Here is a 21,518-nt window from a genome sequence, read left to right on the forward strand (position 1 = left end):
TTGAACTCTGCTGGTAGAGAAGATTGGCAAACAAGTTTTTTGCGAGTTCTTTTACTTTTTTATATCCAAAAACCTGTTGAATAAACTTACTTAGTAGAGTTGGAATAATGATCCATAGTTTCTTAAATATCCGCCTAGGGCCTTGGATTGTGGTGTATTGAGGAAACAAGCAAGCTTGGTCAGGGTAGTAACATATTGTACTGTTTACAGATTGGTCACTTTCCTTCTCTTTTTAACTTGATGGTATTGCCACATGTGTCATCAACCACCACAAATGGCAACTATATAGCGGACGCTGTTGAAATTTGGGGAACTGTCTCTCTTTCCTGCTAAAACTGGGTTTAATTTTTAATATTTCTGCTAAAAAAAGTGTTAAAATTTTGGTTTCAACACATATCCTAAATTTACCTAAAATTAATAGAAAAATAAATTGGTATATGTATTTTTCTCTCTGGAGCTAAGACCTTCAATAAAGTCACAAAACAGTTGAAAGTCAATTTATCACTACAGTTTAATTTGCTTATAGAAATTGAGGCTTTGAAAACTCTATGTTTGACAGATTTTTAATCCCAAGAAGTCTTCCCTCTCTATTCCCACCCATCATTTGTGATTTACTTTGGTTCTATTCCAAAACAAATGGGAAAATAATCTGCAAGTGCCAGACAGCGAAAGATCTCATAATAATATAACTGTTTGTTTCTTTGGATGGTTACTATCTCAGACATTGGCATAAATAGAGTTGACTCAATTTAGGGAATGCAGTTTTGAATCTTGTAATTCTTTAGAGCAGTGGTTCCAAACCATGCGTGTACATTGGGATCAGCTGAGGAAGTTTGATAATGTTCCCTGTCACATCCCAAGATATTCTGATTTATTTGATCCCATGTAGGGTCAGGTATTGATATTTTAGATGTTTCCCAGTGCACAGTCAGGGTTGATAACCACTGGTTGAGTTTACTGAGGTTTCCTGATTAACATAAAAGGTACTAGAGAGAAGATGCTTAATCTAATTATTTAAACGAGGAGAGATTTTAGAGATGTTTGGAGAATCTTTTTTTTTCTCTTTTTTTAAGTAGCCAGCCAAATGAAACGTAATATTTTTGTTAGGGTGTCGATGAAGTGTTGATACCTTCATTTCTTAAAAGGAGGTAACTATTAGAAATATGGCCATTTTATGAATAGCTCTGACCTTCCTGAAGCTCTTCTTTTAAATAAATCTTAGGAAAGAGTCTGCTTGAAATGATGTAGAAAAAACTGAGGTGGATAAGGTTTGATGGTTTTCAGCAAAGAAATTTGAAGAATAATGTCTAGTCTCAATTTAGAAATGGTAACAAGAATATATATCTTTATTGCTATAAGCTATAGAAGTTATTTAGGGTAGAGGGAGCCAATTGTCAAATGATAGACTTAAAGCTAAATTAAATTGAGTCTTGTTTTGGATTGAATTGCTTCTCCCCACCCCACTCCACCCCCAAATTCTTATGTTGAAGTCCTAACCCCTAGTATCTCAGAATGTGACCTTATTTGGAAATAGGATCATCCCAGATATAATTAATTAAGTTAATATGAGGTTATACTGGAGTAGAGTGTGCCCCTAATCCAGTATTATTGGTGTCCTTATAAAAAAAGAAAATTTGGACACAGACACATACAGGAAGAACACCATGTGAAGATGAAGATGGCCATCTACAAGCCAAGGAGAGAAGCCTGGAACAGATCCTCCTTCCCTGACAGCCCTCTGAAGGAATCAACCCTACCATTACCTTGATTTTAGCCTCCAGAATTTTGAGACAATAAGTTTCTGTTGTTTAAGCCACCTAGTCTGGTACTTTGCCATAGCAGCCCTAACAAACCAATACAAGTCCCAATATTTATTTTTAAAATTTAAATTTAGGAAAACTCAACATTTGAAATTTTACCATGCCTTCATTTAAGAGCTTGGGAACCATTTCTCTATAAGGAATTTTAGATTGTGTGTTACAAAGTTCTTAATTTCCTGATGACTCAAACTTGAGCCAGTTGCTGGTCAATCTGTTTAAAAGGCAGGAGTTTATCATGAGCCCGGATCAGCAGCTGGAGTTTCTGGAGTGTGTACTTTCCTTCCATTTATGGTAATAGAGGGGGAGATTCTTTTCAGTCACCTGAGAGGGGTTTCCTAGATGTGTTTTGTATATACAGGTTCAGGCCTGTTACCTAAGATTTGGAGTTGACTGTTTCTTGTATATGAATTAATAGTACCCTGGAGACATTAGAAATGAACAACTCTGAATATACATCTCCATTTCAGTATACTGGAAAAGAATGGCCCATGCTTTTTGTGAGAGGAGCAAGTATCTTAGAAGGAGAAGACAGTGTGGCTAAATTAGGAGTGATCCTGGGAAGTCCCTGGGGACCAAGAGGAACTAACTGGCTATGCTCATGAGAAAGTTTATAATAGACTCGGAGTGGAGAAGCCCTGCAAAAGATATTGAAAGTCATACTTCAAGCACAGCTCCTTACCTATTCTGTTTTTCTAAACACAGCCAAGTAAATACGCCAACAAAATAAAATGGTACCATGTTTAAGGCTGACGATAATAGAGTACAGATAAAGAACATGGACCCTGGAGTCGGTTTAAGTTAAGGTTCCACTCTTTACTACTATATGACCTGGAGTAAATTATTTTCCTTCCCTTTGAGCCTCCATTTTCCCGTGTATAAAATAGATAATCCAGTGTATCTCCCTCATAGGATTTTGTGATGGTTAAATAAGGTAGTAATCCATGTAAAACAATGAGAAATGCCTGGCACATATTAAATGCTAATAAATGTTAACTAATAGCAGTAGCAAAGGCAGCAGGTACGTGGCCACTGTGCATGCTACTCCTCTCCCCATTTAGTGCATAAGAATGAGTAATGTCTTCTATTGTAATGTTATAAACTCAGACAGTGTCACATCCACGCCTTTAAAATACATCTTAACAGAACCAAATCTGGAAGTGCCCTTAGGATCAGCTGGTGCTCTTCTTTCATTTAAAGTGAGGAAAATAAGGTCATGACAGGATTGGAGAAGGCCCTAGGTCTCTTGGTTCACCATCTTTCTTTTTTACTACATGTTGCCAGCTTCTAAATCACAGAACCATGTGTCCCTTTTCATTCTTAATTAAGCTTTTGCTTCAAAGGAAACTAATTTTTTCTCTCTACTTTTGTGTGTTTGAAATTTTTCTTAATAAACAGTTTAAAAATTATTAAAGTCTTTGAGCTGAAATTAACAATAATTGTTTAAAGCAGATTAGAACATGCTTGATTATACATAGACTGTCTCTGTTAGGGAACAAAGAAACTGGTAACAGTGGTTACCTCTGAGGAGGGGCACTGGAGAAGCAGTAGTATTGATCATGGTGGTATCTGACAAGGTGTTCCTGAGACCTGTAAATTCTGGAGAGTAATCAGTTTCTCCAATGCATTTACAGGTTAGTAGAATAGGATGAGGAAGAAAATAGTAACAAGTATCCGTAGTTATTTGAAATTTGGGGACTATATAGATTCAGATAAAATTTTGGAGATATCCCTTGTAATATTGACAGTCTTATCACTCAATACCCAGATTTCAGGAGCGAAATAGATTCGGATAGGGAGGAATACTTGGGTTTCATTTGGCTGAGGACTGTTCCTGTGAATTACTTTGACGTGCCTCTGTCTCTGATTTAGTGGGTGACCTTGGGTAAATTCTTAACCTAATTCCTCACCTGCCAATGGATAGAAATGATAAGCCTTGTTCTTACCTGGTACGTAGGGTTGTTGCAGCATAAAATGAAATCATGTGAAAATTAGCTCAATTCTGGGCTCAGCCTGTTAGAAGACTAGGAATTTAATTTGAGTTCTTAGAAAAGAAAAAAAGGAGAAGTGTTTTAACAAGCACGTGGTCATGCTTTATTGGATTGCATGTACAGCATTCACCTTTCAAAAAAAGAGAAAGGAAAGGCCAAATGACTATATGACTCTACATTGCTTTGGATACTTTATATGAATAACTTACTTTATTGTCTGTGTGTGTGTTTTACAGTGTAATGTTTGAGCCTCCTACTTTCTGTTTTAAAACATATGATTTGCAGAACTAGTTACTTCTAACTTCCTCTTTTCTGAAATAGGAAGAAACATTTTGAAATAAAACGATCCAAATATGTTTTAGGGTTACTACCCGTAAGTTTCAGAGCATAGCATTCTTGAAAGCATGGATGGTATCTGTTTAGCACCTATGATATCATATATTTAAATTTAGGTAACTAAATTCTTATGATAGAAGTAATATTTAACCTCAGTGTGCATTGTTACAAACGTATTTTAATATATCGAGGCTGCTTTGTTATAATAAATCCATAAAAAATATTTTCAATATAGTAGACTTCCTCAAGGAAAATAACAAAGTACCTGACATTATCTATGGGCAGGAACTTTTTCTTACATCTAAGAAGATAATACTTTATGGGAATATGTTTAAGAAACAGGATATTTACATAGTCTTGAGCTGTCTTCTCATAAGATACTTATTAATTACAAAAGGAAAAATAATAACTTTATAGTGGAGAAACCTGGTAGATACCACCCTAAGTGATCAAAGTTAATATTATTAGTAAAGGGACAAATTGGTGCAGTAGTTCCCCTTTATCCACAGTCTCACTTTCCACCAGTTTCAGTTACCTGGGTCAACCATGGCTCAAAAACATTAAATGGAAAATTCTAGAAATAAACAATTCATAAGTTTTAAATTGCATGCTGTTCTGAGTAGCGTGATGAAATCTTAATCTGTCTTTCCCAGGATGTGAATCATCCCTTTGTCCAGCATATTCACGCTGTATATGTTACCCACCCATTAGTCAGTAGCCCTTTAGGTTATCAGATGGACTATCGTGGTATCGCAGCACTTGCGTTCAAGCAACCTTTATTTTACTTGATAATGGCCCCAAAGCTTAGGGGTAGTAATGCTGGCAATTTGGGTATGCCAAAGAGAAGCCGTAAAGTGCTTCCTTTAGGTGAAAAGGTGAAAGTTCTCGACTTAATAGGGAAAGAAAACAAACCATGTGCTAAGGTTGCTAAGATCTATGGTAAGAACGAATCTTCCATCCATTAAACTGTGAAGAGGGAAACAAAAATTCATGCTAGTTTTGCTGTCACACCTCAAATATGTGTGTATAGCAAAAAACATAGTATATATAGGGTTTGGTACTATCCATCGTTTTCAGGCATCCACTAGGAGTCTTGGAATATACCCCCCTGCTAGGATAAGGGGGAACTACTGTGTTTTGGACCTCCTGATATGGTGTATTTGAAAGGATACAACATTACTTCTTTGGTATTCTTGCCAAAAATGCAAACTGAATCTAATCATGAGGAAATATTACATAAATCCAAATTGGGGAACATTTTACAAAACAAATGATCTGTACTCTTCAAAATTGTCAAGATCATGAAAGACAAAAAAAACCTGAAGAACTGTTCCTGATTAAAGGAGAAGAAATGGTTCCAGATTAAAGGAATTGTCATGAAGAAGTATGAAATTTACTAAATGAAACCTATGATCCTTGATTGGATCCTGAACCAAAAATATTTTCCTTCATTTTTTTAGAAGGACATTAGTGAGATAATTCGAGAAATTTGGATAAGGTCTATAGATTAAATAATAATACTATATCAGTGTTACTTTCTTGATTTTGATAATTGTACTCTTTTTTTTTTTTCTTTTTTTCTTCTTTTTGTGAGGAAGATTAACCCTGAGCTAATATCCATGCCAATCCTCCTCTTTTTGCTGAGGAAGACTGGCCCTGAGCTAACATCCGTGCCCATCTTCCTCTACTTTATATGGGACGCCGCCACAGCGTGGCCTGACAAGCGCTGCATTGATGTGCGCCTGGGATCCGAACCTATGAACCCCGGGCCGCCACAGTGGAGCGTGCACACTTAACCGCTATGCCACTGGGCCGGCCCCAGTAGTTGTACTATCTTTATATAAAATAATATTCATGTATTTTTAGGAAATATACACTGAAGTATTTAGGGTTAAAGGAGCAGTATGCCTATTACTTTCAAAAAATCAGAAAAAATATAGATATAAATAATAATACAGAGGGAAAATGACAGACATGATTAAATATTAAAATTTGTGAAATATGTGTGAAGGTTGTAAGGGAAGTCTTTGTACTTTTGCAACTTTTCTAAGTCTGAAGTTACTTTTTAAAAAAAGGTAAAGGATGGGGGCCAGCCTGGTGGCACAGTGGTTGAGTTCGGCACTCTCGGCTTCAGAGGCCCAGGGTTTGCAGGTTCAGCCTGGGTGCAGACCTGCACCACTCATCAAGCCATGCTGTGGCAGTGTCCCACATACAAAAATAGAGGCAGATGTGCACAGATGTTAGCTCAGGGGCACTCTTCCTCAAGCAAAAAGAGGAATTGGCAACAGATGTTATTAGCTAGGGCCACTCTTCCTCACTAAAAAAAAATGGTAAATGAGGTTTGTCACTAACTGATTTTTTTGTGTGTCAATAGACTGTTTATTGCATATCAGTGGTTTGGGAGATGATGATTTGCTGAGAAATGTTAATAACGAAAGTGTGGCAAATGAATAATACTATTACAATATGACAGGTAGAGCAATACAAAACAAGTTGATAAAATGTCAAAGCATTTTTACTATATGTAATTCTTGATAGACAGCCCTCATTATTGCATAGTGTTATGATTCATGTAGACTTATATCAGATGTATTCAAAAAAGTTACTTGGTTTTTACTTTTAACATTGAATTCTTTTCATGACCTACTAACCGATTTTTGAGTAGGTTGTTAAAAATCCTCTCTGGGTCAATTTCCTCATCTATAAAATGAGGTGGTTGGACTAGATTAAATTTTAAGGTTCCTTCCAGTTCTAAAATTCCATGATCTTGTAACTAGATAGAAAATGAAAGTTAGTTTTCCCATTTAGTCAAAAGCTGTTGTTAAACACACAGCCTGTGTGCCAAGCAAGTGACAGTGTAAGATTTATTAAGGCCACAGATTTCTTTCTGTCAAAGAAACTTTTGCTGAGATTTTATTTAATTGTACATTTCATTTGTATGCCACTTCTTATGCATTAATGATAATAGTTTTTTTTTTATTTAATGTGGTTTATAAGTATACTTTTATAGGATTTCCCAATGAAAACTTGTTATTAAGACCCAAGATTGATAATGAAAGTTTATTTGGTCTTAATAAGTATATATTCTCTGCAGCCTAGAAGCATTGTCAAGATACAAGTAGCTGATGATATAAAAACTAAATTGATGTCCAGTATAAAGTATCTTTTAGTTGTATTTAACAAAAGCAAAACTTTGTTAATCCTTTTTTTTTTCCCTCGCTCTCACCAGCTTGGTGATCCAGCTATTTTTCCTGCTGTAATTGTGGAACATGTTCCTGGTGCTGATATCCTCAATAGTTATGCGGGTCTAGCCTGTGTGGAAGAGCCCAATGACATGATTACTGAGAGCTCCCTGGATGTTGCTGAAGAAGAAATCATAGATGATGATGACGACGACATCACCCTGACAGGTATGTGTCCCTCCAGCAGCATCTTACTTCAGCGCAGTTTTAGGCAGTGTCCTAGCCCTGTGATTTTCGGAGCATGAAAAGTCCCTAACTTGGTTTTGCGTAACTCTGTTACCTGTAGAAGCAAGGGCCCTGCAGGGAGAAGGAAATTACATTTATTTCTCATCTGCCTGTGTTTCATACTGCTTTCGCACCTGCCTTTCTTCTTTCCTAAATGTATTGAAATGAATGTGACAAAATAGGAGGCGTGTTAGAGGAACCAAGCAACTCAGTTCATCATGTCGTCACTGAGCACTTTTTATATGCCTAGCTCTGTGTTCTTTTTTTTTTTTTAATAAAGTGTTGCTTCTCCTAGATTCTTTTTTTTTTTAAAGATTTTATTTATTTATTTTTTTCCCCCCAAAGCCCCACTAGATAATTGTATGTCATAGCTGCACATCCTTCTAGTTGCTGTATGTGGGACGCGGCCTCAGCATGGCGGGAGAAGCAGTGCCTCAGTGCGCGCCCGGGATCCGAACCCGGGCCACCAGCAGCGGAGCACGCGCACCTAACCCCTAAGCCACGGAGCCGGCCCTAGCTCTGTGTTCTTGATGACACTGAGAAATTTTTTGTAGGGAAAAAGATAGGAATGTTCTTTTGTTTCTGCTGCTGCAGGAAGTGAAATAGGAGGCCGTAACCCCAATGTAGGCTAAGGTGCTGGTGTTTAAATAAGCTTCCTCTTCTGGTTCAGTCAGGACTGGGAGGATATTTCAGACTTGAAGAGCTCACTATGTAAGTGTGAGGTAGTGGTAGTGCTATTTTCATCTTTTAGAAATTGGTGCTTGCATTTGTATTTTTATACATGTACATTCGTATATCTTGGCCAGAGGTGTTAGAGGTGTTTGAGAAAATAATTTGGAAGCAAAGATTATTTGGATATTTATTCTTAAATTAAAAAGAACAGGAAATTAATGTTAGTCGCAATATTATTAAGTAAACCTAAACCTTATTTGTATTTCACCCATTTCACACTAATGTCCTTTTTCTAATCCAGGATTCTATCTAGAGTCTCACATTGCATTTAGTTGTTATTTCTTCTTAGTCGTCCAGTCTGTAACAGTTCCTCTGTCTTTCCTTGTCTCTCATAAACTTGATACTTTTGAGGCGTACTGGTTAGACATTGTAGAATGTCCTTCAGTTTTATTCGTGTGATGTTTTCTCATGATTGGAATGAGAGAATGCATTTTGGGCAAGAATAGCACCAAAATGGCATTGTCTCCTTCTCAGTGCATCCTATTAATGTAGTATATTTTTTTAAAAAAATACATTATCTCATTTAATTCTCACAACAGAAAAAGAAAACTGAAATTAGAGAGGTTAAATTAAATGACTTGCTTAAGGTCACACAGCAAGTGACTGAGCTCCCATTGATAACATTACCAAACAACACTTAGTTTTTGTATTGTCCTCTGTTTTTTACAAAGTATGCTGTCATATATTCACATTTTTTGTTTAGAGCACTCAATGAAAGTTTTTTGATAAATTTAGACTTGTTTCTCCCTTATCAATAAGGAAATTAGAGTAATCAAATTGGAGGTTTCTGTTCATTGCTGACTGTTGATCTATGTGTTTTGTATAATAGAATGACCACTTTGTTGTTTAGCTAGTGGTGTTTTTGCAGTGTATTTTAATGTGGCTTCTTAATGCCTTAGGGTAAGGCTACACTCTTTGTAGGTTGGGAACCTGAGTCTCCCCTGAAGGGGTGCTTATTCCTGGTTTTAGTCATCAGGGAAGACATTGGTCCACGGAGAAGAAATAGACACTAGTAAAGCAGAGATTGGATCTTGAGGAAGAGGAATTGCTTCTTTCTTTCATTGCTGCACTCTCGGGCTTAGGCGTGAAGATAGCTGATGACGAGATATAGACAGGCTCCTTCCTTCCTGGAAGATAGAACTTAGTGTGGAATGGGTCCAGAAAACAAGCCATATCTTGGAAACCAGATTTGCTATTTGCATGTTTCTTGTCCCTCCCCTTTTTTATCTCCCAACCCAAGCCTTTGTTTTACTCTTCATCCTTGTTTGAGCAATGTCATGAGAAAAGAAAGAACCTTGTAGCCCTCCTTAGATCAGAGTGGGGGAAGAAAGAGTACTGCACTTTTGAGAAATTACAAGGGGAGAAAGAGATGGGACTAGAACAGTTTATAAACTGTCCTTATGAGTCCTAGGCAGCACTTCAGATGATATTAAGGAATTATTGTTAATTTTTTTAGGTATGATAATAGCATTGTTATTGTTTTTTAGATACATATGCTAAAATATTTAGAGATAAAATATGGTGTCCTGGGTTTCTTCAAAATAATCCTGGGTGGGGTGTGTGTGTGAGGGGACCTTGAGGGCAGTTGGTGGAGTATGGATGAAAGAAGATTGACCATGTGTTGATAATGGTTGATGCTGAGAATGGATATGTGAGAATTCATTATACTGTGTTCCATAATTTTGATTTTGTTTGAAATTTTCAATAATAAAAAGATGGAATTATTTTTATGGATTTGAGGTGTATATTAAAATGCAGCTATCATCTATAACCTTTTACTTCAAGGTTTCATGTTCATCAAAACACTTTTATTTTTATCATTATCTCATATCAAGTTTGATATAAATTTGAACCTAGATCATTTGACTATGAGTTCTTACCTATGTGGAGATTCTTCTTCCATTACCAGTCTTTGAGGATCTAAAAGTGAAATTATTAAAGGAGATAGTAGAAATTATATTTCCACAAATGGAGAGTAACCATGATATTCATTAGTAAATCTTATTTTTAAAAAAAAATACTATTATGTGTCCTATCTTTCATACTTAGTCTTATCTGTTTTTACAAGGTCAAACATAATTTTTAGTAATTCTTAATAATTTCAGATGTCTTTGATGAATTGTTCTCTAAATTATTATAGTATCAGTGCTGTCTGTTCTTGGTCTAAATAGCTTTTAACTAGTTGCCAGATCATAGCTAATCTGTTATAAAGTTTAAAAATACACATATTAAAAGCTTGTGGGTTTTACTGTTTTCCTACAAGAAATTATTATCTATTTAATGAAGGGCCAACATTTTCTTTATGTTTTTAAAAGCTAGAGGTACTTTTTTCTGGTTTTCTTTCCTGTTTCATGTAGGGCCCACCAATTTATTTTGCATTTCTCGACCTAAGCACTAAAGCTGAATGGAGTAAATCAAGTTTTACAAATTAGAACATTTAATATTAAACACATTTAGCTTGCCTCATGTTTTTGAAATTCAAGATAGCATGCTTTCTGTATATAGCTGAGGAATGATTACTAGTGTATATTAAGTTAAAAAAGCAAGGATCAGGACAGTATGAATAGTATGCTACCTTTTACTTAAGATATGGGAAAGAATATAAATGATACGTGTGTGTTTGCTTATATTTAAAAAATCGAAAGATAAAACAAAAACTAATGAAAATGGTTCTCTACAGGGAGAAGGAGAGGACAGGGATGAAAGCTAGAATTCTCTAAATATACTTTGTTTTGTTGTTTTTACTTTGGAACCGTGTAAACACTTAACAGAATTGTAAGACAAAATTAAATCCAAAAGAGGGAAAATAAGCAATCTCTAAAACTTAAAGCACACTGAAACAAATGACCTTATGTTATTGAGTTGTTGGCATAACCATACAGAGAATAATTATTTCAAGTGATTTTTAAGGCAGTACATTTCCCAATAGGATATAGCCTAAAAAGCAAAAACAAAAGTGCTTGGGAATCTTAAATTGTTTTCAGCAATTATACTGTTAGTAATAATATGGTTATTGTTATTTTAAAACTTGTATGAGTGTGTACATGTGAGAGAGATGTTAAGGTAAAATCAAATAAGTAATGAAGTTAATGTCATAAGAAGACAAGATTTATAGAGTAAAATAAGATACACAAATGTTAAATTGCAAAATTAAATGAAATTCTGTAATTCTGTAAATAAATTTAATATAAATAAATACCATAAATAAATTATATAATCCTAAAAATAAATTCTATGATGCTAAATTTGAATCGAAAATAGTGGTATAAATTCATTATCTATTTTCTTCTTTAAAAAAACAAAAACAAAATATTTTCAAGCCAAATATGGGACAGCTTGAAAATAAATGAAAACAATAACTGCAATGGATTGAAGCATATCTAATATGTTCAAGTCCGTGATTTCATAATACTTACACAAAAAAGAATAGTCACCAATGAGTGGTGCTGATAACAATTTTGAAAACTGATAAATTGAAGTTAAGAATCAAACACTGATTCTCCCTTCCCTATATGAACTATATCACTGAGTAACTAGATTATTAAATGAGGAGTTTCTCTTTATAGTGGTGTTCCAGCTTATAAATGAAAAAGTTATGATAAGTAGAATATCTGCATTTTGTAATCACTAATGAATTAGTAGGTAGAGGTATTGAGCATCAGTAGGTGCTAACATCACAAAAAGAGGATTCCAGATATTTGAGCCTTTTAATGGAAGAACACATTCATCACATATGGAAAATAGCCTTCTCCGAAAAAATTTAAGCAGAATTTGATCAAGCTTCCAGAACTCACTACCAGTTTAGAGGAAATACAGAGAAACATGTTACACTACACATGGGAATACAATTAGCAAAATCCAAACTGTGAGAAACTCTATAGGACAAACAGCCTCTTTCTTCATTAATTGCAAGGAAAAAAGAGAGAGATGGAGGGTGACATAGAATTGAAAAGAAATTTAAGAAACATATCAGTCAATTGCAATGTGAGGATCTTATTTGGATCCTGATTTAAACAAAAAACTATCAACTTCCCCCCACCCACCACCATTTATGATATTTGAGATGATTGGACGTTTGAATGCTGTTTGATATTAAGGCAATATTGATTTTTTAAAATGTGTGATAATGGTATTATGTTTAGGTTTTCAAAACAGTGACTTTATGTTTTAGAGAGACATTGTGAAGTATTTACTGCTGAAATATTAGAATGTTTAGAATTTGCATCAAAATAATATGGTGATAGAGGAGTACATAGAGATGGAGCTAAAACAAGATTGGCTATGATTTGATAATTGTTGAAGATAGGTGATGGATACATAGGAGTTCTTTATGTTATTCTGTTTGCATTTGAATATGTTTAAAATTCTCCAAAATAATTTTTGGAAAATCACTCCTATTCCCCAGCTTTGGCCACCAAAAAGTCTTAGAAGTAATGAACATTCCAACAGCAGTGACCACCCCTCCTATACAAATTATGGTCTCTAAATGCACTTTCCGTTAAAGATATCAGGGTACTTGGGAGAAACGACTGATTCTGGGTTTGGGGCAGGAAATATACAAGAATAACCTATAATATATTATCATCCCAGAAAGCACAGAGCGATCCAACATTACTCAGGTCATGTCTAAAAGACCCAGGAACCAGCTTTAGTTCCCAGTGGCCAAGGATGGGACATTTAGAGGATCATTAAGAGTTACAACTGCAAAGGATTGAAGAACATCAAATATGTTAGAATCTATGTATGCACAATGATACTAAAAAAGTAACTCAGTGGTCACTTTTGGAAGATGCAGGGAAGCCCATTTATTATTCTGAAAACGAGTAAATAATGGAAAAAGAATCAAGCATTTAATTTGCCCTTATTGTATGTGCCGTGGCTCAGGGTAAGCAGATAGTTGATGAAGGAAAGTTCTTTATAGCGAGTTCTAACTAATAAATGCTGGAGGAATGATAGGATTAGAATTATCACCATTTTGGAATCCCTCATGAAATAATGGATCTAGGCAGTTATCAATAACTGCTGAGGCCATCTGGTAAAAGGCTGATGGAGGATTTCACGACAGATACATCAGGCTGACAACACTTGAACCTGGTTCTCAATCTTAACAGTGCTGAGAGACAACCGCCAGACTTTATAGCGTTACTTCAGGAGGCACGTAGAATCACACAGCATCACCTTTGAAATATTCTTGCCAAAAAATTGAGCGTGAATCTAATGAAGCTGCTAGATATAACTACCAGATTACAGGAAATACTTGGGGGAAGGGCTATGGTAAGTGACACCACAGAGGTGTAATCAGCAAAATCTAAAATGTGGGGAACTACAGACAGATGACCCTGTTTCTTCTAAGACAAACAGCAAAACGGAAAAAAAAAATAAAAAAAGGGAGGAGGTACATGTCAATGTAATGCATGCTTTGTTTGGATCCTGATGTGAACCAACTTTTTAAAAAACATGAGACATTAGAGAAATTTGAATACTAACTGGATATCTGATTTAAAGAATAATTAATTTTTAAAAGATGTGATCATGGTATTGTCTTTTAGAGATATATATACTGTAATATTTACAGTTGAATGATAGGCTGTCTGGGGCTCACTTTCAAATAATCCACTGTGTGTGTATTGGGCTGAGGAGTATAGATGAAGGGAAATTGGCTATTATTAAGTATTGAAGCTGGACCCTCGATACATGGAGTTCATTATATGATTTTCTCTACTTTTATGTATGTTTGAAATTTTTCATTATAAAAAGCTTGACAGAGAAGTGGTTTGCAATACTTCTTGTTGATTTTTATTAATCGATAGACAACAAAATCTTTATACATACTACTTTTATCATTTTCATCTACCCAGCAGACTTTAAAGTATTTTAGAAAACTTATTTATGTAAATGAATATCTAGAATTATAAAAATGTTTAGAAGATAGTAATTAATTATTGAGTTATCTGTGCCTTATTTGCCTGGTTTTTTAAAAATTTAATTTTAGTAGGCTATTTTCCTCAATTCATAGAATTTCAAAGCCTTCACAAAGGAGTAATATGCTTTTTTTACTATGCCCTAAATCTACAAGATTTTAAATAGAAGGCTTAAGTTTTTGTTTTTGTTTTTTGTGAGGAAGATCAGCCCTGAGCTAACATCCATGCCAATCCTCCTCTTTTTTTTGCTGAGGAAGACTGGCCCTGGGCTAACATCTGTGCCCATCTTCCTCCACTTTATATGGGACACTGCCACAGCATAGCCTGACAAGCAGTGTATCAGTGCACACCGTGGATCGAACCCAGGCCGCCAGCAGCAGAGCTCGCACACTTAACCGCTACCCCACGGGGCCAGCCCCAAGGCTTAAGTTTTTTAATAGGAAGTGTTACAATGCCCTGCTTTAATCACTTTGCTAGAATTTTTGAGATATGTGTCTTTTCTGGTTTTAACAGTTATGGAGGAATTGGACTTGTGAGCATTTGTTTTTATAGAATAGATAACTAAAATTTAATTGATTTATTTTTCATTACACGTAGGAGAAATAGTCTCCTAATGAAGACTATGAATAGTCCCTATCAGTAGTCTCCTAATGAAGTTTTGTGCATCTTGACATGAAAATAAAAAGGACACATACTTTTAGAAATAAAAAGCTAGTCAAAAATCTATTCAAGGGGCCAGCCCCATGGCCTAGTGGTTAAATTCAGTGCACTCTGCTTCGGCAGCCCAGGTTCACAGGTTTGGATCCCAGGTGCAGACCTAACACTGCTTGTCAGCCATGCTTTGGTGGCGACCCACATACAAAATAGAGGAAGATTGGCACAGATATTAGCTCAGGGTGAATCTTCCTCAACAACAACAAAAACAAAAATCTATTCAAGTTCTCTAGGGAGCTGTGACCACTTGCCTTAAGAGAAAAAGTTTAAAGCCTTTGAAAGAGGAAGACTCCATGAAGGGTTGAATTGCTGTTTGAAAACTTCAGACTAGATGAAAATCTTTGCCTCTTTTTATATTGGCTGTCTTCTTGTTTCTTAATCTCCAAGTGACCTATAGATACTTGGATACAAGGATACTACCTGAGGGAGTCAGTATCCCAGATGTTTGGAAATCTGCAGGTACATCCTTCATATCTGTAAGAAGGAGCTTCTCTTCTGGTTTGGCAGGTTGTAGGGACTCCCAGTGTTAGCCCATAAAATAAGGAAGAAAATGTTCTTTGTTAGGAATTTCTTCCTCATTGAGAGGAGCTGGCTAAGTACGTATATGACCCCAGATCCTGAACTTCTTTGTATGCCTCCTTCAGGAGTTGTACCAGCTCTGCTCCTTCAGCAGGCCATCCCTTCCATTCCCATCATGGGATTCCTCCCTTGGGAAGGCAGTCAGCCAAATTAATCAATGTATTAAGCAGGTTAACTAATCTGCTGTTATAATAACAGTCTTTAGCAGTTGTACATTTTGTTTTATAATGATATAGACTAGTTATCTCATTTTCTTTAAATGCAGAATACTTATTCTCATGCCCTTTTACTATTTTTCTCGCTTTAGTTTCTCTTTTCCTCTCTAAAGATTTAAATCCTAGCTATCTTAAATGACTCAGCCTAAGCCCATCTCTTTAGGAAGTCTTCCTAACTTATAACAATATACAGTGCCTGTAGTCAGTCTATTTCATACCATAAAATTAATCACTTTGTTATTTTCTTAGACAGTATCTGTCAGTTCCCAATGGATAAGGAAAAAGGTCATGTTTTATACTGTTGTATCTTACACATTTCCTAGCACAATTGTTTAAGAGTTACAGGCATTCAATATTATTGCCAACTGAGAACTTGGAGAAAATTAAGAATTTTTAGGTTCTTGAAGATCTTCAGTCTAAAGAGAATGTGAACTGTTATGGAAATATTTAGGATAATAAATGTTATAACATTCAAATGGAAAGTTAAGTTAAATTTTAAAGAACTAACAATTTCTTGGAAATCTGGTTATAGTCTTTTTTTTTTTTTTTCCGCTGAGGAAGATTAGCCCTGAGCTAACATCTGTGCGTCTTCCTCTACTTTGTATGTGGGTTGCCACCACAGCATGGCTGATGAGCGGCGTAGGTCCACGCTCAGGATCGGAGCCCACAAACCCGGGCCACCGAAGCAGAGCGCACCAAACTTAACACCATGGGCCTGGTCCCTGGTTATAGTCTTAATAATGAAAAGGAAGATGATTTTGTTTATTCTCTGGATTCAATAGGAGTGGGGAGAGGAGAATGTGGAAATGATCGCTATCATTCATTTGATTGAGAAAAAGAACTTTTGCTTCAAGTACTATGTTTATATTTACTTTTTAAGCTTGTATAAAATTAAAAGGCTTATTTCATTCATTTATGTACTGTCAGTCCAACCCTGAATCTGAAAGTCATGATTTGATATATATATACAAACTTTTAAAAATAATATGTAATTTTTACACAAATATTGAGGGGAAAATATAGCAGGTATGTATGAGGGATTATGGATGATGGATATTGAATTTATCCATGAAAAGAGGGCATTTGTAGCTCTTTATTTAGTTTCTTGGTGCTGATCCTAGAGCCAAGGGACTAAAAGCCATCAAAGAATTCACTGTGCATCTATTTTAGACATCTGTCTGGGATGCAGAGAAGTGTTGAGTATCTAGCATGTACTTGGATTAGTTTTCATTTATATTTTAATATTTTTAAGAACATAAAAAAACAAACTTGGACTAGGCACAGCCCACAGTATGGGAATTAGTGTTCTACAGTACACACTAGAGAAGAGTGGTACCAGAGTACTGTAATTATCAAAGGATGCTTGGATTCTAGTAATGTGACTATGACTAAAACTTTTTAGAGATGGTGGCACTTCATTAATTATAGAGGAATGGAAGAAGAGTCAAAGATTAACAGAGACCCATGTTCATTCCTGTTAGTGAGCTAAGAGTCTTGGAATCAGTGTTAGTGCTGAAGGGTGACCTAAGAACATCAGCCCAGTCATTTCATATAGTGTGGCGTCTACAGAAACAAAATGACTTGCCCAGTGGCATACTAGTTCAGTGGCACACCTGGGATTTCTGACGGTCATTCCTGAACTCTTTCTACTCAAGTCCAATACCCATCTTATTTATTCTTGAAAATATAAGAATTATTGGAGAAATGACTAGTGCTTTCCCTTCAGAATATGAGCTCTATTTTGCTTACTCTTTTACCTCCCAGCATCTTGCAGAGGTTTTTGTTTTGTTTTGTTTTTTAATAAAAAGCCACATCTTGCAAAGTTTTTTTAAAAATAAGAGATAGATAAATATTTGGTAGTCATATTCAGTATAAATTTTATATGTTGATACAAAGTATGTATATAAACCCAAGTATTAAATGATGTATCCTGGTTCAAGAGACCAGAATCTATGCCTTTTAGAGCCACAGATATCTTGTAACTAATTCTCTTTTTTCTTTGTACGTATTGTAGTTGAAGCTTCCTGTCATAATGGGGATGAAACAATTGAAACTATCGAGGCTGCTGAGGCACTCCTCAATATGGACTCTCCTGGCCCTATGCTGGATGAAAAACGAATAAGTGAGTGGTTATCTGAAACGATTGTTCATCTTTATATACTTTTGAAAAGTTATTCTTGCCATCTCTTTCTATGAGGCGGTAAATATTAAGAGACCAGAGACTATGTTTTATATTTTGTGTTCCAGGTGCGTTTTAAGGTATAGTACTAGTTAAGGCACCTTTACTAAAGTGTTTAGACTTTTTAAAATTGGGGGAGTGAGGCCTTTAGGAATAAATAAGGAATTTATTTTGTTGTTAAATAGCAGATTATGTAGAATTTCTTCTCTTAACCTCATTGGTGAAAGTATTTAGGGCCCAAACTATTATAACTTAGTGATCTCTAGAGATATTTATCAGCGAATAGACAAAATTCAACTGAAAAATTTTGTAACACTTCATGGCATAAAACGCACTGCCACATTACTGATCTGCTTTTAAATCAGTGTTCTCCTTTTGCACTTTTTTGACAAGAAAGTCGTCAAACTCATAAAATTTATTACTAAATCAATTCAAAATGTTTATTGAATATTTCCTATATGCATAGCAGTGCATCAGGCAATAACGTGATATTCAAATGAACAGATGCTGTTTCTTTCCTTAAGTTTACAATTTAATTTTGAAGACAGTTATTTGTGTAAATAACTGTAAAAGCCCAAAGTAAAGGCCCTGAGAAGGATAACAGGTGTTCTGGAAGGAGAGAGTACTCTAGCTGAGAACATAAGAGATAGGCTTTTCTATGGAGGCAGTGTTTTGACCTGGGCTATGACAAATAAGCTTTTAATGGGTAGAGGAGACAGAAAAGGGCATTCAACCTAGAGGGAATGGATTGAACCAAAGACACAGACCTGTAAAAAAGAATGAAATGTTTGAGATAAAAATGCTTTGGTATAGCTGAAGTGTAAGTTTCATAGTGGGTGGGAGATGAGATTGGAAAGGAGGTTCAATCTAGATTATGGAAGCTTCGAACGGCATGATATGGGGTTGGGGTTGTTCTCTTTTCCCCCTATAAACTGTGGGAAGATATGTCAATTTTATTTTTCTTTCTAATTTTCAGGGTGTAAAGTTTTTATAGAGAGTCAGATCAGACTTAGGTTTCAGAGAATAACTTGAGCAGCGATGTGAAGAATGGAGAAGAGAGACAAGATAGACTGGTCATAGGAAGTCAAGTAAGGAAGACATTGAAATAGTCCAGTCAAGCCTGGACTGACTTAGGGTGCCTGATTTAGGGCAGAGAAAATACAAAGCAGGGGGTCCGGCCTGGTGGCATAACAGTTAAATTCACGTATTCTGCTTTGGCGGCCAGAGTTTGCTGGTTTGGATCCTCGGCGCGGACCTACTCACTGCTCATCGAGCCATGCTGAGGCGGCGTCCCACATAGAAGAACTAGAAGGACCCACAACTAGGATATACAACTCTGTACTGGGGCTCTGGGGAGAAAAGAGAAAAAGAGGACAATTGGCAACAGATGTTAGGTCAGGGCCAATCTTCCTCAAAAAAATAAAAATAAAAATAATACAAAGCAGGGACTAGATTTCAAGATTTTGTTTCTAGTTTAATCTTCATAGAAACAGGAAATTATTTTATGAAATTATTTTGGTTTATAATACAAAGTTGATTATAATTAGTTGCTTTTATTTCCATTAGATAATAATATATTTAGTTCATCTGAAGATGACATTGTTGTTGCCCCAATCACCCATGTATCCGTCACATTAGATGGGATTCCTGAAGTGATGGAAACTCAGCAGGTTCAAGAGACATATGCACACTCACCAGGAGCCTCATCACCAGAACAACCTAGGAGAAAGAAAGGTGGGTGGTTAATTTGTTTAGGGCAAACCGTCAAATCTTGGTGTGGAATCTAAGTATAATTTTTATTCAAGGATATTTTTACACCAAACAAAACATATATAAGAAAAAAATTGAGGGCACAAAATAGAAATTAAGGGGTATTTCTTCATATTAGATTAATTTTTAAAAATTAGATTATTTTATTCATTTAAAATATTTGGCCTACCTCACAGAAAAGGGATTTTTCCAACTTTTAAAAACCTCAACCTTTCATCTAAACCCTTTTATCCAAGCTCAGAAAGAGCTTGGGGGTAACAGCAGGTCAGCTTCCTCCCATGAGACATAGTTTGAAAACCACCAGCATAGATTCCAGTGGGAAAAATACAAGTTGCAAATTAGCAGGTAAGTAATTGAAGAGGAAAATGTTAGAATATGTTAAAGGGAATTTTAAAACTTTTCACAAATTGGAACCATACTTGCATTTTAAAGTCTGACACACTTTCCATTTCATTGCCTTCTGATTCTACTCCAGCTTGTTGAATATTTTGAGTTTAATATCTTGGTTAATGGCATCACCAGCCACCCGGTAACCTAACTTCACCTGAAAGTAAGGGAAATTCCAAGAGCCCAAAATGAAGACAAAAATAAAAACAGTAACAATGAGCTGACACTGCAGCAGCTCTGAAGGGCCGAGAAATATATGTCAGTCTTGATGTCCAAGGGGCTTGGGTTTTATTGCCCATGTAGAGGCAGATGCTTACGTCTTGGTCCAGTACAAGATGGGGTATTGGACAGAGATCTCAGCATATAATTGGGATCCTTGAAAGGTTATACCCTCAGGGAAAAAACAGTTATCACTGATTTTAGGAATTACAAGCCAAATAATTAACATTAAAGTGGCCCCAGACTGGCAATAACTTTGGGGCACCAGGCAGAAGCTCTTGTAAAATTGCTCTGGCAAGTCATACGTGTAACCCAGGCTGCACAGGATTTCCTCAAATAAAAACCTGTTGAAAGTAAATTCACATTTCAGTATCACAGAATACATGAGGAAGACACTTCCTAAATCAGAAGCAGCAGAAAGAGAAAACTCTGGGGTTAGTTCTTTAAGAACTTTAGATAATAGAATTATCAAATAGAAACTTTCAATGAATATGATTATAATTATTAAAGCAAAAGAATAAAAAAACATGGTCAAAGAATATGAGACTATTAAAAAATACCAGGTGGAACTTCCTCTTCTAGTCAAGATGGAATAATAGAATCTGACTTGGCAACAATTTTTTTGATTATGACACCAAAAGCACAAGCAACAAAAGCAAAAATTAGTAAATGGGAGTACATTAAACTAAAAAACTTATGCACAGCAAATGAAACAGTCAACAAAATGAAAAGGCAACCTGCGGAATGGGAGAAAATATTTGCAAACCATATATCTGATAAGAAGTTAATATCCAAAATGTATAAGGAACTCATACATTTCAATAGCAAAAAAACAAGCAATCTAATTAAAAAATCGGCAGAGGACCTAAATAGACATTTTTCTGAAGAAGACATATAAATGGTCAACAGGTACATGAAAAGATGCTCAACATCACTAATTATCAGGGAAATGCAAATCAAAACCACAATTAAATATCACCTCACATCTGTTAGAATGGCTGTCATCAAAAAGACAAGAGATAACTTAAGCGTTGGCAAGGATGTGGAAAAAAGGAACCCTTGTACACTGTTGTTGGGAATTTAAATTGGTACAGCCACTATAGAAAACAGTATGGAGGTTCCTCAAAAACTTAAAACTAAAAATACCATATGATCCAGCAATTCCACTTCTGGGTTTATATCCAAAGGAAA

General features: G+C 35.6%; 1 protein-coding gene across 7 annotated transcripts in view; it reads left to right on the forward strand.

The window, feature by feature from the left end:
• ELF1 (E74 like ETS transcription factor 1) overlaps positions 1–21,518 on the forward strand; it is a 108,291-nt gene that overhangs the window by 73,881 nt on the left and 12,892 nt on the right. For 5 of the 7 annotated variants that reach the window (XM_058548261.1, XM_058548266.1, XM_058548267.1 and 2 more), the window contains exons 3-5: positions 7,374–7,554; positions 17,787–17,894; positions 19,518–19,685. In XM_058548261.1, coding sequence (XP_058404244.1) covers positions 7,374–7,554; positions 17,787–17,894; positions 19,518–19,685 — 457 coding nt within the window. The remainder of the gene's footprint in view (positions 1–7,373; positions 7,555–17,786; positions 17,895–19,517; positions 19,686–21,518) is intronic. The other 2 variants (XM_058548264.1, XM_058548265.1) reach the window with 2 other exon arrangements.

This window comes from Diceros bicornis, chromosome 9 (genome assembly GCF_020826845.1).
Source record: "Diceros bicornis minor isolate mBicDic1 chromosome 9, mDicBic1.mat.cur, whole genome shotgun sequence".
Lineage (NCBI taxonomy): Eukaryota > Metazoa > Chordata > Mammalia > Perissodactyla > Rhinocerotidae > Diceros > Diceros bicornis.